This window comes from Mus musculus, chromosome 14 (assembly GCF_000001635.26).
Source record: "Mus musculus strain C57BL/6J chromosome 14, GRCm38.p6 C57BL/6J".
Taxonomy (NCBI): domain Eukaryota; kingdom Metazoa; phylum Chordata; class Mammalia; order Rodentia; family Muridae; genus Mus; species Mus musculus.
In genome coordinates, this window is record NC_000080.6 from 43,660,499 (window position 1) to 43,677,699 (window position 17,201).

Here is a 17,201-nt window from a genome sequence, read left to right on the forward strand (position 1 = left end):
AAGGCTGAGAAAGGGCTAAGAAAGAAAGTTGATCTCTCCATTAGCTGACTGTGAGCATCCACTTCTGTGTTTGCTGGGCCCCGGCATAGTCTCACAAGAGACAGCTACATCTGCGTCCTTTCAATAAAATCTTGCTAGTGTATGCAATGGTGTCAGCGTTTGGATGCTGATTATGGGGTGGATCCCTGGCTATGGCAGTCAGCTAATGGATGGATCATAGGGCTCCCAATGGAGGAGCTAGAGAAAGTAGCCAAGGAGCTAAAGGGATCAGCAACCCTATAGGTGGAACAACATTATGAGCTAACCAGTACCCCGGAGCTCTTGACTCTAGCTGCATATATATCAAAAGATGGCCTAGTCGGCCATCACTGGAAAGAGAGGCCCATTGGACTTGCAAACTTTATATGCCCCAGTACAGGGGAATACCAGGGCCAAAAAGGGGGAGTGGGTGGGCAGGGGAGTGGGGGTGGGTGGATATGGGGGACTTTTGGTATAGCATTGGAAATGTAAATGAGTTAAATACCTAATAAAAAATGGAAAAAAAAAAAAAAGGAAGGGGAAATGGGGGGGGCACTAGGAGGAGAGGATGGGATGATATTTGATTATAAAGGGAATAAATAAGTGTTTTTTAAAAAAAAAAAAAAAAGAAAGTTGATCTCAGAGAAACAGGAGGACTGGGGGTTCTCTAGTGTAGTATACTGTAGTGTGGCGTGGTACAGTGTGTTGTGGTGAAGTACAGTGTATTCTCCTGTAGTGTTTGCTGCTTGGTATACATGAGGCCCTGGGCTCCCTCTTCAGTTTAGCCCACGTAGAGAAGCTGAAATTAGAATAACATTTGCCAGATCTTAAGACAGATGTTGGGAGGGTGATGGGGGACAGGGAGTTGCAATCTCAGCTACCAAGGGATTACCAAGTCTATAGAAATTTGGTGGGTTGTAATGGGCCAAATATCTCCAAGTAACTGCAAAAGAGTGATAAATATGTTCTCAACACACAGAAAATAATGAGATAGATGCCTGAATTGATGCCTGTGCCAGATACCATCTTCTTCAGCAATGTGTTCTTACCATTATCTTCCAGAAAAGAAGGAAGGAAATGGCAGTAGTCTTTAATGATTGGGGAGAGTGTTTGAGACTCAATGACGAGCAACCCAAAACAAGATAACCCAAACTTGGCCCTGGGCTTTTCATTGGGTAGTATATTGTTCTGAATTCCACGGGCCTATGTTTAGGAGTCTGGGGACAGGGACCCACAAAATCCTGGACATCCAGACAGTGCTGTGTTGCAGAGAGTTCACAGCAGGTTTGACCCTGCTGGCCTGCAAGGATAACTGGGCAAGGGGTTCTCAGAATCTTGGACATGTAGGCACTGCTAGAAGTCTCAGAGGAGCTGAGCATGGAGGAGGCCAGCAGGCTAAGAACTAGCCCTGAAATCAGGGAATGGGGAATTCTGGATTAGCTCAGAGGTGACTAGCCCAGGAGTATTGAGGGGCCTTCTGTTGGAGACTTAGATGGCAAGGCTCTGTAGGCAAAGGCTTTTTCTCCATGTAACCCACAGTTGGTTTGATGAGAGAGACAGTCCTTGGTTGTAAACTGTTTATTGATTGTTTTTCATGGAAATGAAAGTATAACATGTCTTAAGGTTAGACTAGAAGTTAAGTAACTTCTGAGGAAGGAATGTACATTAAGGGAAGCTTATTGACTGAACCCTACCATCTTCTATTACCTCATTAGCAGGGAGAACCCTATTCTCTTCTAAATAAGCACAGGCCATGTTCCTTTTTTTTTTTTTTTTTTTTTTTTTTTTTATTTAATTTTTTTTTTCCATTTTTTATTAGGTATTTAGCTCATTTACATTTCCAATGCTATACCAAAAGTCCCCCTTACCCACCCACCCCCACTCCCCTACCCACCCACTCCCCCCCTTTGGCCCTGGCGTTCCCCTGTACCGGGGCACACAAAGTCTGCGTGTCCAATGGGCCTCTCTTTCCAGTGATGGCCGACTAGGCCATCTTTTGATACATATGCAGCTAGAGTCAAGAGCTCAGGGGTACTGGTTAGTTCATAATGTTGTTCCACCTATAGGGTTGAAGATCCCTTTAGCTCCTTGGGTACTTTCTCTAGCTCCTCCATTGGGAGCCCTGTGATTCATCCATTAGCTGACTGTGAGCATCCACTTCTGTGTTTGCTAGGCCCCGGCATAGTCTCACAAGAGACAGCTACATCTGGGTCCTTTCGATAAAATCTTGCTAGTATATGCAATGGTGTCAGCGTTTGGATGCTGATTATGGGGTGGATCCCTGGATATGGCAGTCTCTACATGGTCCATCCTTTCATCTCAGCTCCAAACTTTGTTTCTGTAACTCCTTCCATGGGTGTTTTGTTCCCACTTCTAAGGAGGGGCATAGTGTCCACACTTCAGTCTTCATTTTTCTTGAGTTTCATGTGTTTAGGAAATTGTATCTTATATCGTGGGTATCCTAGGTTTTGGGCTAGTATCCACTTATCAGTGAGTACATATTGTGTGAGTTCCTTTGTGATTGTGTTACCTCACTCAGGATGATGCTCTCCAGGTCCATCCATTTGGCTAGGAATTTCATAAATTCATTTTTTTTAATAGCTGAGTAATACTCCATTGTGTAGATGTACCACATTTTCTGTATCCATTCCTCTGTTGAGGGGCATCTGGGTTCTTTCCAGTTTCTGGCTATTATAAATAAGGCTGCTATTAACATAGTGGAGCATGTGTCCTTCTTACCAGTTGGGGCTTCTTCTGGATATATGCCCAGGAGAGGTATTGCTGGATCCTCCGGTAGTACTATGTCCAATTTTCTGAGGAACCGCCAGACTGATTTCCAGAGTGGTTGTACAAGCCTGCAATCCCACCAACAATGGAGGAGTGTTCCTCTTTCTCCACATCCTCGCCAGCATCTGCTGTCACCTGAATTTTTGATCTTAGCCATTCTCACTGGTGTGAGGTGGAATCTCAGGGTTGTTTTGATTTGCATTTCCCTGATGATTAAGGATGTTGAACATTTTTTCAGGTGCTTCTCTGCCATTCGGTATTCCTCAGGTGAGAATTCTTTGTTCAGTTCTGAGCCCCATTTTTTAAGGGGGTTATTTGATTTTCTGAGGTCCACCTCCTTGAGTTCTTTATATATGTTGGATATTAGTCCCCTATCTGATTTAGGATAGGTAAAGATCCTTTCCCAGTCTGTTGGTGGTCTTTTTGTCTTATAGACAGTGTCTTTTGCCTTGCAGAAACTTTGGAGTTTCATTAGGTCCCATTTGTCAATTCTCGATCTTACAGCACAAGCCATTGCTGTTCTGTTCAGGAATTTTTCCCCTGTGCCCATATCTTCAAGGCTTTTCCCCACTTTCTCCTCTATAAGTTTCAGTGTCTCTGGTTTTATGTGAAGTTCCTTGATCCACTTAGATTTGACCTTAGTACAAGGAGATAAGTATGGATCGATTCGCATTCTTCTACATGATAACAACCAGTTGTGCCAGCACCAATTGTTGAAAATGCTGTCTTTCTTCCACTGGATGGTTTTGGCTCCCTTGTCGAAGATCAAGTGACCATAGGTGTGTGGGTTCATTTCTGGGTCTTCAATTCTATTCCATTGGTCCACTTGTCTGTCTCTATACCAGTACCATGCAGTTTTTATCACAATTGCTCTGTAGTAAAGCTTTAGGTCAGGCATGGTGATTCCACCAGAGGTTCTTTTATCCTTGAGAAGAGTTTTTGCTATCCTCGGTTTTTTGTTATTCCAGATGAATTTGCAAATTGCTCCTTCTAATTCGTTGAAGAATTGAGTTGGAATTTTAATGGGGATTGCATTGAATCTGTAGATTGCTTTTGGCAAGATAGCCATTTTTACAATGTTGGTCCTGCCAATCCATGAGCATGGGAGATCTTTCCATCTTCTGAGATCTTCTTTAATTTCTTTCTTCAGGGACTTGAAGTTTTTATCATACAGATCTTTCACTTCCTTCGTTAGAGTCACGCCGAGATATTTTATATTATTTGTGGCTATTGAGAAGGGTGTTGTTTCCCTAATTTCTTTCTCAGCCTGTTTATTCTTTGTGTAGAGAAAGGCCATTGACTTGTTTGAGTTAATTTTATATCCAGCTACTTCACCGAAGCTGTTTATCAGGTTTAGGAGTTCTCTGTTGGAATTTTTAGGGTCACTTATATATACTATCATATCATCTGCAAAAAGTGATATTTTGACTTCCTCTTTTCCAATTTGTATCCCCTTGATCTCCTTTTGTTGTCGAATTGCTCTGGCTAATACTTCAAGTACTATGTTGAAAAGGTAGGGAGAAAGTGGGCAGCCTTGTCTAGTCCCTGATTTTAGTGGGATTGCTTCCAGATTCTCTCCATTTACTTTGATGTTGGCTACTGGTTTGCTGTAGATTGCTTTTATCATGTTTAGGTATTGGCCTTGAATTCCTGATCTTTCCAGAACTTTTATCATGAATGGGTGTTGGATCTTGTCAAATGCTTTTTCTGCATCTAACGAGATGATCATGTGGTTTTTGTCTTTGAGTTTGTTTATATAATGGATTACATTGATGGATTTTCGTATATTAAACCATCCCTGCATCCCTGGAATAAAACCTACTTGGTCAGGATGGATGATTGCTTTAATGTGTTCTTGGATTCGGTTAGCGAGAATTTTATTAAGGATTTTTGCATCGATGTTCATAAGAGAAATTGGTCTGAAGTTCTCTATCTTTGTTGGATCTTTCTGTGGTTTAGGTATCAGAGTAATAGTGGCTTCATAAAATGAGTTGGGTAGAATACCTTCTACTTCTATCTTGTGAAATAGTTTGTGCAGAACTGGAATTAGATCTTCTTTGAAGGTCTGATAGAACTCTGCACTAAACCCGTCTGGTCCTGGGCTTTTTTTGGCTGGGAGACTATTAATAACTGCTTCTATTTCTTTAGGGGATATGGGACTGTTTAGAAGGTCAACTTGATCCTGATTCAACTTTGGTACCTGGTATCTGTCCAGAAATTTGTCCATTTCGTCCAGGTTTTCCAGTTTTGTTGAGTATAGCCTTTTGTAGAAGGATCTGATTGTGTTTTGGATTTCTTCAGGATCTGTTGTTATGTCTCCCTTTTCATTTCTGATTTTGTTAATTAGGATTTTGTCCCTGTGCCCTTTAGTGAGTCTAGCTAAGGGTTTATCTATCTTGTTGATTTTCTCAAAGAACCAACTCCTCGTTTGGTTAATTCTTTGAATAGTTCTTCTTGTTTCCACTTGGTTGATTTCACCCCTGAGTTTGATTATTTCCTGCCGTCTACTCCTCTTGGGTGAATTTGCTTCCTTTTTTTCTAGAGCTTTTAGATGTGTTGTCAAGCTGCTAGTATGTGCTCTCTCCCGTTTTTTCTTGAAGGCACTCATAGCTATGAGTTTCCCTCTTAGAAATGCTTTCATTGTGTCCCAAAGGTTTGGGTACGTTGTGGCTTCATTTTCATTAAACTCTAAAAAGTCTTTAATTTCTTTCTTTATTCCTTCCTTGACCAAGGTATCATTGAGAAGAGTGTTGTTCAGTTTCCATGTGAATGCTGGCTTTCTGTTATTTATTTTGTTATTGAAGATCAGCCTTAGTGCATGGTGATCTGATAGGATACATGGGACAATTTCAATATTTTTGAATCTGTTGAGGCCTGATTCGTGACCTATTATGTGGTCAATTTTGGAGAAGGTCCCGTGAGGTGCTGAGAAGAAGGTATATCCTTTTGTTTTAGGGTAAAATGTTCTGTAGATATCTGTCAGATCCATTTGTTTCATCACTTCTGTTAGTTTCAGTGTGTCCCTGTTTAGTTTCTGTTTCCATGATCTGTCCATTGGTGAAAGTGGTGTGTTGAAGTCTCCCACTATTATTGTGTGAGGCGCAATGTGTGCTTTGAGCTTTACTAAAGTTTCTTTAGTGAATGTGGCTGCTCTTGTATTTGGAGCATAGATATTCAGAATTGAGAGTTCCTCTTGGAGGATTTTACCTTTGATGAGAATGAAGTGTCCCTCCTTGTCTTTTTTGATGACTTTGGGTTGGAAGTCAATCTTATCAGATATTAGGATGGCTACTCCTGCTTGTTTCTTCATACCATTTGCTTGGAAAATTGTTTTCCAGCCTTTCATTCTGAGGTAGTGTCTATCTTTTTCTCTGAGATGAGTTTCCTGTAAGCAGCAAAATGTTGGGTCTTGTTTGTGTAGCCAGTTTGTTAGTCTATGTCTTTTTATTGGCGAGTTGAGACCATTGATGTTAAGAGATATTAAGGAAAAGTACTTGTTGCTTCCTGTTATTTTAGTTGTTAAAGGTGGCATTCTGTTCTCGTGGCTGTCTTCTTTTAGGTTTGTTGAGGGATTACCTTCTTGTTTTTTCTAGGGCGTTGTTCCCGTTCTTGTATTGGTTTTTTTCTGTTATTATCCTTTGAAGGGCTGGATTCGTGGAGAGATAATGCGTGAATTTGGTTTTGTCGTGGAATACTTTGGTTTCTCCCTCTATGATAATTGAGAGTTTGGCTGGGTATAGTAGCCTGGGCTGCAGTTTGTGTTCTCTTAGTGTCTGTATAACATCTGTCCAGGCTCTTCTGGCTTTCATAGTCTCTGGTGAAAAATCTGGTGTAATTCTGATAGGCTTGCCTTTATATGTTACTTGACCTTTTTCCCTTACTGCTTTTAGTATTCTATCTTTATTTAGTGCATTTGATGTTCTGATTATTATGTGTCGGGAGGAATTTCTTTTCTGGTCCAGTCTATTTGGAGTTCTGTAGGCTTCTTGTATGTTCATATGCATCTCATTCTTTAGATTTGGGAAGTTTTCTTCAATAATTTTGTTGAAGATGTTTGCTGGACCTTTGAGTTGAAAATCTTCATTCTCATCCACTCCTATTATCCGTACGTTTGGTCTTCTTATTGTGTCCTGGATTTCCTGGATATTTTGAGTTAGGATCTTTTTGCATTTTCCATTTTCTTTGATTGTTGTGCCGATGTTCTCTATGGAATCTTCTGCACCTGAGATTCTCTCTTCCATCTCTTGTATTCTGTTGCTGATGCTCAAATCTATGGTTCCAGATTTCTTTCCTAGGGTTTCTATCTCTAGTGTTGCCTCGCTTTGAGTTTTCTTTATTGTGTCTACTTCCCTTTTTAGGTCTAGTATGGTTTTGTTCATTTCCATCACCTGTTTGTATGTTTTTTCCTCTTTTTCTGTAAGGACTTCTACCTGTTTGATTGTGTTTTCCTGTTTTTCTTTAAGGACTTGTAACTCTTTAGCAGTGTTCTCCTGTATTTCTTTAAGTGATTTATTAAAGTCCTTCTTGATGTCCTCTACCATCATCATGAGATATGCTTTTAAATCTAGGTCTAGGTTCTCAGGTGTGTTGGGGTTCCCTGGACTGGGCGAAGTGGGTGTGCTGGGTTCTGGTGATGGTGAGTGGTCTTGGTTCCTGTTAGTAAGATTCCTCCGTTTACCTTTCGCCATCTGGTAATCTCTGGAGTTAGTAGTTATAGTTGACTCTGTTTAGAGATTGTTCTTCTGGTGATTCTGTTACCGTCTATCAGCAGACCTGGGAGACAGATTCTCTCCTCTGAGTTTCAGTGCTCAGAGCACTCTCTGCTGGCAAGCTCTCTTACAGGGAAGGTGCGCAGATATCTTGTATTTGGATCTCCTCCTGGCCGAAGAAGAAGGCCCAAAACAGGACCTTTCTCAGACACTGTGTTGCTTTGGCAGTTCCCAGGTGGTACAGACTCTCACCTAAGCAGACTAAATTCCTAAGTTCCTTGGAGTCCCGGGACCAAGATGGCGACCGCTGCTGCTGTGGCTTAGGTCGCCTCCCCAGCCGGGCGGGCACCTGTCCTCTGGTCCGGAAGGTGGCCGGCTGTCCCCGGCCCACACAGGGTGCTGCCTCAGCACCTCTGTGCTTCTGCCTGTTCCAGAAGCTGTCAGGTTCTCTGGCGCACCCTCTCACCTGTTCAGACTAATTTCCTAAGTTCGGCGGGTCCCGGACCAAGATGGCGACCGCTGCTGCTGTGGCTTAGGCCGCCTCCCCAGCCGGGTGGGCACCTGTCCTCCGGTCCGGAAGGTGGCCGGCTGTCCCCGGCCCACGCAGGGTGCTGCCTCAGCGCCTCTGTGCTTCCGCCTGTTCCAGAAGCTGTCAGGTTCTCTGGCGCACCCTCTCACCTGTTCAGACTAATTTCCTAAGTTCAGCGGGTCCCGGACCAAGATGGCGACCGCTGCTGCTGTGGCTTAGGTCGCCTCCCCAGCCGGGCGGGCACCTGTCCTCAGGTCCGGAAGGTGGCCGGCTGTCCCCGGCCCACGCAGGGTGCTGCCTCAGCGCCTCTGTGCTTCTGCCTGTTCCAGAAGCTGTCAGGTTCTCTGGCGCACCCTCTCACCTGTTCAGACTAATTTCCTAAGTTCAGCGGGTCCCGGACCAAGATGGCAACCGCTGCTGCTGTGGCTTAGGCCGCCTCCCCAGCCGGGCGGGCACCTGTCCTCCGGTCCAGACGGTGGCTGGCTGTCCCCGGCCCACAAAGCGTGCTGCCTCAGTGCCTCTGTGCTTCCGCCTGTTCCAGAAGCTGTCAGGTTCTTGCACAGCCTCCGCCCGCCCCGCGGGGTCCACAGCCCGGGGGGAAAGTTACAATGGCCACTGGGCCGGGGGCTGGGGGCCGGGGGGCCGGCCTGGGGGGCGGGGGGCCGCGGGGAGTCTGGAGCCTTCTTTGTTTGCAAGGTTTCCCTCAACAATGGCTGCTCGGCTCTTTCCTCTCTCCTCCTCCTCCTCCTCGGCTCTGCCTCCAGGCCATGTTCCTATGTAGAGATTTGGTCCCATGAAAGAGGCCTGGTAGGAAGCAGGTGACACTTTTGCCATCTACTGTGGGTCTGGGACTTCCAACCCACTCAACTTTACCAAATTCTGGACATGGTAGTCTACTGTCCCAGGTGTTAGTCTTAGATTTATTGATGTGAGGAGACACCAGGACATATGTTTAGTATGCGGGTCTCAATGCCTACCCTCCACACTGACACACTGTTTCTAACAAGGCCACAACTCCTAAAAGTACCACTCCCATATTCAAGCCACCACACTCCTCTGCAATCTCCCAAGACATTTACCACACTCTGTCCTACTGTTTTCCTTTTTCTCCTTCACAAATTATGTGTTCTATTATTTTCTTGAAATATCCTCCTATAACCCAACACTAGTGCAATACCTTCTATGGATACTGCAGTTTAAATGCACATCTCTAGACATTCAATGTTACCATCCACATAAGACACATGATGTGGTATTTGTCTTTTTGGGTCTGGGTTATATCACTCAAAAATATTATTCATGTGTCCATCCATTAACCTGTAAATTTCATTAATATTGTCATAGTTCATTACCATTGTGTATATGAACCATGTACTCATTATCCTTTCATCAGTTATATTTATGTCTGGGTTGTTTTGATGTCCTGACTATTGTGAATAAAGCAGGAGGGAACATGAGCACATTCAGGTCTCTGTCTTAGGATAATGCCTTTGGCTATATGCCCTGGAATAGTGTCTGAGTCTGTGTTCTCTTGCTAGAAAGAGACACCAGGACCATGATGGACCTTTTAATGAGAGCATTTAAATGGGGGCCTGCTTACCATTTCAGAACTTTCGTACATTTTTGTCTTGACAGAATCATGCAGAGGCAGACATGGTGTTGGAGAAGTAGCTGAGAGTTCTAGATCTGGATCTGCAGGAAGCAGGGATGCTGGCCCTGAGCTGGGCTTTTGAAACTTTAAAGCCCACCCCCACAACAAGGCCATAGATCTGAATACCATCAAAGAGTGCTATACCCTGTTTACCAAGTATTCAAATACATTCTCATTCAAACTACCACAAATAGTACAGCTGGTTCTTATGGAAGATCTATCTCTAGCAATGTTTTCCAGAATATTTCTCCTGTTTTTCATAATGACTGTACATGTGAATATATACTCTCTTACCCCACAGTCATGCCAAGAGTTGTGGTCATTTAGTCTACTTGTAATAGCCATTCTGACTGCAGTAAGATACAAGGTTAAAACTATTTTAATTTGCATTTTTCTGATGAGGAAGGATATTAAACATTTAAATACATATCTATGATCCATTTCTTTCTCTTCTTTTGAAGATTCTGTTCGGTTTGACAGAACATTAGAAGGGAGTGTGTTTGAGACTGGGACTCTCTACTTATCCCTGCTGTCCCAGAATCTAGTACATAGACCAGGCTGTGCGGAGGCTCATGCAGTTCTTCTTGCCTCTGCCATCTGACTGCTGGGATTACAGGTGTGCTCTACCATGGACAGCCATAGAACGTTTTGAAATGTTTAATTTTAAAATGTTTTAATGTTTAACAGGCAGGTTTCCTGGTGTTTAGTTTTTAACACCATCCGATTGTCTAGAAATGAGTTCTCTGTCATATGTACACTTAGTGAAGTTCCTCTCCCATCTCGTAGCTGATCTTTCCATTGATTAAGAGTTTCTTTGCTTTCTTATTCACTGTTTTATTGCTAGGACACACCTTGACCAGGATAATGTATAAAGAAAATATTTAACTGTGGCTGGCCAACAATATAAAAGGGTGATCCAGGATTGTCAAGGTGGGGAACATGGCAGGATGCAGGCAGGCATGCATACAGACATCATGGCACTAGAGGAGTAGGTGAACTTACATCGGATACATATAGAGGAGGCAGAGGAAAGAGCTAGATACAGACATACAGACAGACAGACAGACAAACAGACAGATAGAAGCAGAGACAGAGACAGTGAGAGTGTAGACTGAGATATAGAGAAAAAAAGAGAAACATTGTGAGATCAACAGAGACAGAGAGATAGTGACAAAGACAGGGACAAAGACAGAGGTAGGGACTGGCATGAGCTTTTAAAACCTCAATGCCAACCTCCAGTGCCAAAATTCCTCCAGCAGAGCCATATCTACTAGTCCTTCCTAAAACATTTTTATGAGGTAGGTATCAAACATTCAATTATGAAATGACTTTTGAAGGTCATTTTTATCCAAATTACTTTATTATTCAGAAGATTTTAATTACTCAATGTAATTAAATTAAATTAATATTTTTATTTCCTGGGGTGTATTAGAGAAATACTGTTGTGTATCTTATTTGTTTGTCCGACGTGGTCATGCACAGGAGAGTACATCATAACTGTAGCTAAATTTATGACTATAGAGATAGAGCATGGATACTTTTTTCATCCTGACTTTGGGATCCACATAGTTTGACACATTTTCCACATGAAAATCTCAATTTTCTGTGGAGCTCTGGCTGGCTGGGTACTACTTATGAAGCCTAAACAACATGATACTTGAAGAGTCCCATTCTTGCCTGAAACATCTAGTGTTACAGGACTATGTATGAACCACACATAAATGCAGATTGTCCTTATGATAGAAATAATTAGAGATGATGTTTTTTATCCATAACAATACACTAATTTTATTCAATAACATCTTAAAGTGGGGAGTTAGTTTATACAGTATATAGACTTAGCAAAAAAAGCAAATTAATTACAGTAACAAAAAGATAGTGAATATATAATGAAACTTCAAATGAAAACACATGAAAACCAAAGACACAAAGAAATCAAAACTCTAACCAAAACCAAACAAAATAATTAAGCTAAGCATTATTCTCTTGCTGCAAATGTTCAGCACAGACCCATAGCCTGTTGCTGGCCTTGGTGAAATAGTGCAAAGGCAGTCACTGATGGTAATAATCTGTTCAGGATGAATGTAGGCATGCCTCATTGGGGTGGGTGTTCTGCTGATGGACTAGTCCTTCCATGTCTGAGCATGAGAGATGTTACAGATGATACCTCAAAGTTTTTCAAATTCACTTGACTGATCACCATGAAATAATTCTAGATGACCCAACAGGACCAGCCAAAATTGGCATTCTCAGAGCCCTCCTGGATGCCGAGCAGATCTTGATGTATCTCAGCACTTCTCTGAAGCCTTCCAAACAGGCAGTCTTGCTGGACCAGAGGCTACACAAAATAAAGGCCTCATTACCCATAGCAAACCAAAAAAGAAGAAAATGCAGCCCAAGATTGCCATGGTTACAAGGATTAGATGCAATGGTGGTTAATTTGCTTTGCACACCCAGTGCTCCTGGTGAACAGTTGTGTCTGAGCAAGATCTTGACCTGGTCTCTCATCTGTTTGAGCTTCTGCAGAATATTTCAGACCTACAGGAGGAAAAGGAAAATAGCCTGGTGAGATCTTTCCATGTCAGCGATCCAGCAAATACCAGCTTTACTCAGCAGGACAATCCAGTATCACTTTTCATCTGAGATCTTTCCTGTATCCCCATAGGAGAAGGGGAAGAGAGCACCTGGGCATGGATGTTTTTCTCAAATGTAAAAAATTGCTTGACAATGGATTGTGAACTACACACTGTGCTGGAGTTATAGTAAAACACCACATTTCTCCAATAGTCTAATTACTTGATATTAAAAAATAAGTGTGTATCAGTGTCTGAATCTAACATTAAACAGAGGCCTTCTAGGGAGCCTAGCAAACTTTGAAGTGAAGGCTCTTATTATTTCTGGAGTTCTGAATCCTTCCTTGGCTCTCTTTGGGAACCCCTATATCTGGGAATCCCCAGAGAAACCATCTCACAGGAAATTCATGCACACTGAAAGGATACTGAAATCAGCAAGAGTGTGCTTCATGCAAATCTTCCCAAGGGTAAGCCTTGAACTCTAAAGGGGATACTCATGAAGGAAAAAACAAAAACAAAAACAAAAACCAATAGCCATGCTATGCTTATGGTTCCTTAGGTACTTCCATCCTGTGCTAGTACCTCATCTTGGAGACAGTGAAAGGACTCTGCATCTTTTCAGCCAAGCCATCACACACACACACACACACACACACGCACACACACAAAATAAAATTGGAGCCTGCCCTTCTGTCCTTCTGAGGGGCAGGCCTAAGCCCCTCAGGATGAGTTGCCATAGAGCAGAACAGAGGACCTGGTTCCTAGATAATTCAGGAAGTGGCATCCTGAAGCACCTCTCCATACCATAGAGCCTCAAGGGGTTGCCTTCAGGGGTCCAGGATCTCCTCTGCCTAGAGTGGCAAGCTAGAGGTGGCCGACTAGGATGGGGAGGAGAGGGCATGGCAGAAATCCCATTTCTTCAAAAGAGGGTAAGTCCACAGAAAGTCTTGGAAATTATCACAGAAGTATAAAACTGGATGAGAAATAGGAGAGAGCCTGGATAAGGTGCAGGATGGTTACATAGGCTTAACTGTGTTTATGATCACACATTAGGGCATTCTGCCCCTGATGCTTCATTCATCCTACCTGCTGCTGCTTAGTATAGTGGTCTTTGATCTTCTGGCTGCCTTCCTTACATAGTATTTTTGTTTCTATGTTGCATTCTTCCAATGCAATCTGCTCCCTTAGCAGCTGTCTGTTCTCCTTCCTCAACATCCTGACTTTGTGCTGGATGAGGTTAGATTCAATCAGGAGGTGGCAGTTCCTGAAGCTGAGCCACAAACAAAACATGGTGAATCCAGGAAGCATCCATCTTCCTCCCATTCCTCTAAAAGACCATTCCTTCATCATTGGCCCTGATCCCCAGGCAGCCCAAAACAAGTATCCAGATTGGCCATAGAGGGAGATCAAATCCAGAGGACTGCCACTTTCCAGAAGACCCAAGGTACTTTTGAAAACCCTGACACCAACAGGGACTCATGTATCTCTCAGAAAAGAACATGGGGTCTATATGTGCTTATAAGTCTGTGGTATAAAAAAACCCACCTGGGGCAAAATTCTATAGGAGTGAAGAGACCCAAGCATCACAGAATCTTTCTATGTTTATCCTGGAAACCCCATCTATAAATCTATGTTCAGAGCCCAAGAGGACCAAGGCTGATTGATATCTCCATCATGGTGGACACCTTTTCGATCTCGAGGATACTTAGTTGGAAAGGACAGTGGCTTGAGGGGCTCCCAGTCTCTTCACACTTGGTCAAAATGATCCAAGATGTTAAAATCTTAGTGCCTTGTTTGAAGGAGGCAGGCTTATTGTTTAGAGACTAACAGTATAGAACCTGAGTCCCCACTTTAGTTCAAAGACAAGGATTGGCAGACATATCCTGTGCCTAGGTCTTGGGTCATGACCCTGTTAGTCACTCACCAGTAGAACTGATTTTCTTTAGTCAACTGCTTGCACTTGGACAAGGCCTCACTGATGTCCTGGGGCATTCTCTTCAGGTCAGTCATCACCTGGTCATGTTGCATCTCAAGCATGAATGTCTCAAAGTTGATCCTGTGGGAGGGCATGGACAAGGAACAAATTGTCCCGTGAACTAAGGATACAAGGATCATTTCAATTCAAGCTGAATTATGCACTACCCCACCCCATATATGCCGCTTGACCTAGCTCCTTGTTACCGGTTCCACTTGGTGCTTATTAAACTTATTACTCTTCAGCTTGGGCCAGTAAGCCCAGGGAAGTAAAGGCACGGTGCTGATCTGCCTCAGCTCCCTGAAGGGGTTTTAAAGAATAGACTAGTTCTCCCAGAACTTTCCAGGAATCTGTGTCACAGGCCTGGGTCCACGTTAAATCTGTATGATTCTCCTCCTGGTTTTAGACACGGAATTGACAATCCTTGGCTCTATTGCTACATCAATTCCCAAAGGACATAATCATATCTACAGGGAAAAGCCTCTATAACCTACCAGGAGATTCCAATGTGCATCCACAGTGAGCACAGGGTCAAGTGCTGTGCTACTAAAAATGAACCTCCCTGGCTTCTTCACTATTATTGCCTGGAAATGGAGTCAGGCACAACCTCAGGATATATCACATGATACAGACTCTCTAGATCTTAAGCTGCACACACAGGAACACACACACACAGGAACACACACATCCACAAATGCACACACAAGCTCACATGCACCCAGTATCTCTCTCATTCTCTGTCTCTGTCTAGCTCTCTCTTTTACACACACACACAAACATACACAGAGACACAGATACACAAACACACACACACACACACACACACACACACACACACAGTCAATCAGAATGCCAAATAAATAAATTGATTTGGCTTTATCTAAGAGTATAATGAACAAAATTTGAGAAAAGCAATTATGAACTGCAGCCAATCCAGTCATACTGAAAGGCAGTATGTGTGACAGGCCCTCCAGCTGTTGACAGGACCAATTGGACCCAAATTACCACCTGGTCAATTATGGAAAAGATTGGCTATAAACAAACATTACCTAGCAACTCCCACCAACCAACACCTGTGTAAGCAGGTGGGGAGCTCACACATTACTACCTTCATCCTCAGACTGTGATTCATGCCACAGGCTCTGAATTACTTTTGGAGGAATCAAAAGTGCCTGTGACCCCCAACTCACTCCTATCTGAACTTGAAGTTCTGCGTCAAAAATCCAATCAGCAAAATTGATTTGGGTATGTAAACAGCCTGGAGATGTAGCTACCTGTGGTATGAGGGAAACTGGGCTTAACAGGGATGGCCCAAGATAGTCAGCAAAGAACTGGGCATAATGACTACCTGTCATTTAAATCCTTGTTAGTGTAGTTGGCCAGGATTCCCTGAAGTTCATCCCTGGCATTTTTTATGTTCTGGAGCTCTCTTTTGAGCTTCTCCAACCTCTCGTGTCTCTTCTCCTGCTCATTGATGGTGGGGGCTTGGAGTGATGCCTCCCCAGCAGACCCTGTAGGTAGAAAAACACTAGTAACCTTGTAGAGATAATAGGGCAGGGAAAGGGAAACCATGCTTTGTCCCACACAGAAGCCTGAGAAAGAGGAAAATCTAGGGACACTGAGAATCCCTGATAGTGCATCATAGCTATCTTCAAGGGCTCCTCAGCTAGGTCCCTGTTCACAACCAACATCACTAAACATATGCCTGACTTTCTAATCTAATTGCCCTAGCCCTGAAATGCATAAGCTGGACCAGGCAAGAATAAATGGACGGCATTGTCAGCTCATATCTGACAACAACATTCACACCTCTTAGCACACTAGCCAACACTTTTCTAGTCTTCTTCAAATGCATGATGAGAGCTCGTACACTGCTACAGGAACCCAGACTGTGTATTAGTCCACATCATGTGTGTTCAATACCAAACTGTCTGAGACCTTGATTCATAGGCAGGGGAATAGCCCTCTCTGTTCTTGGCATCACATGCTCATGTAACCTAGAGGAAACTATATTAAGATGAAGTACATGAACACTCTATCCTGAGAACAACACTTTTCTCTTCTCACAGAGCTTGGTCTTTGCATAGTTTGCCATTCAGGGGGAAATTAAGATCTCTCAGCATAGCCCCTGCAGGCTTGTCAAAACCAGGCTGTCTGTAAAACTAATCATCAGACACTCTTGACTCTGGTTCTACCATTGAGGAATCTGAAGGATCCAGATCACAATCCCTATTCCTGGAAGGACCAGCTGAAGCCCACATCCCCCAGGGAGCTCCCCAAACCTTGCCCAGGACTCACTGTGCCTTCTCCATGACCAGTTGTTTCTTGCCCTTTCCCACCATGATGGGCGGCCGGCCTCCTTCTGCCTTGGTCTGGTGTCTGTGTGTATTCTATTCTCTCTCTGAAATACCCTGAGGAGCATGGACAACATGCCTGCTTGGGAACCCATGAGGATCTGAAGGAATACCCCACAAGCTGCTCTGGTTACCACAACACTGGCGACATCACAGAAGATTCTAGGGTTCTCTTGGATACAAGAGATTGTCCAGGGAAGTGGCTACTGATGATGTCACCTGGAACTTCCATGGCCTACCGGCTTACCAGCTTGCCCCATCTGACCAGTTTCTGAGGTGCCCTTTCCTGGAGTCTCTCTTTTGCCCCTGGGGATACCTCTTGGCAACTTCTCCTTCCAAAGCTAGAGATTTCTCTCTGCTTCACTACAAGTCCAATGCTTTGAATGGGGAGAGTTTGTTGGTGCCATGGCATGGCTAGCTCATCTTCCTTAGGATCCTTTTATGAGCGAGAGTCTTCTCCAATATAAATCTACTACTGGGGTCCATTCATGTAACAAAGAGTCGATTTACCCAGGTGTCTCTGTTTCCCAGAGGACAGAAACCTACTCCTGCACCTTTACCTTTACACAAGTTGGAGTATATGTATTAGTGTGCAACTGCCTTGA

At 43.4% G+C, this 17,201-nt stretch overlaps 2 protein-coding genes across 4 annotated transcripts in view; one reads left to right on the top strand and one right to left on the bottom strand.

Moving 5' to 3' along the window:
- Gm21154 (predicted gene, 21154) overlaps nucleotides 1-12,572 on the top strand; it is a 276,362-nt gene extending 263,790 nt beyond the window's left edge. Inside the window, exon 8 of the mRNA XM_017316337.2 lies at nucleotides 11,911-12,572. Within this exon, the coding sequence (XP_017171826.2) occupies nucleotides 11,911-12,263 (353 nt within the window). The 3' untranslated portion in view covers nucleotides 12,264-12,572. The remainder of the gene's footprint in view (nucleotides 1-11,910) is intronic.
- Gm8165 (predicted gene 8165) lies at nucleotides 11,456-16,962 on the bottom strand. 3 transcript variants are annotated; one of them, NM_001378716.1, is made up of 5 exons: nucleotides 16,541-16,742; nucleotides 15,591-15,753; nucleotides 14,192-14,323; nucleotides 13,354-13,537; nucleotides 11,456-12,232 (listed from the first exon to the last, which is right to left on the bottom strand). In NM_001378716.1, the coding sequence occupies exons 1-5, from the start codon at nucleotides 16,689-16,691 to the stop codon at nucleotides 12,227-12,229; spliced, it is 636 nt and encodes a 211-aa protein (NP_001365645.1). In that variant the 5' UTR covers nucleotides 16,692-16,742; the 3' UTR covers nucleotides 11,456-12,226. The 3 variants fall into 3 exon arrangements, with proteins under 3 accessions (NP_001365645.1, XP_017171758.1, XP_017171757.1); XM_017316269.2 differs by having other exon boundaries at nucleotides 12,123-12,232; nucleotides 16,676-16,962; XM_017316268.1 differs by lacking the exon at nucleotides 11,456-12,232 and having other exon boundaries at nucleotides 13,079-13,537; nucleotides 16,676-16,962.
- Between the last annotated feature and the right edge of the window lie 239 nt (nucleotides 16,963-17,201).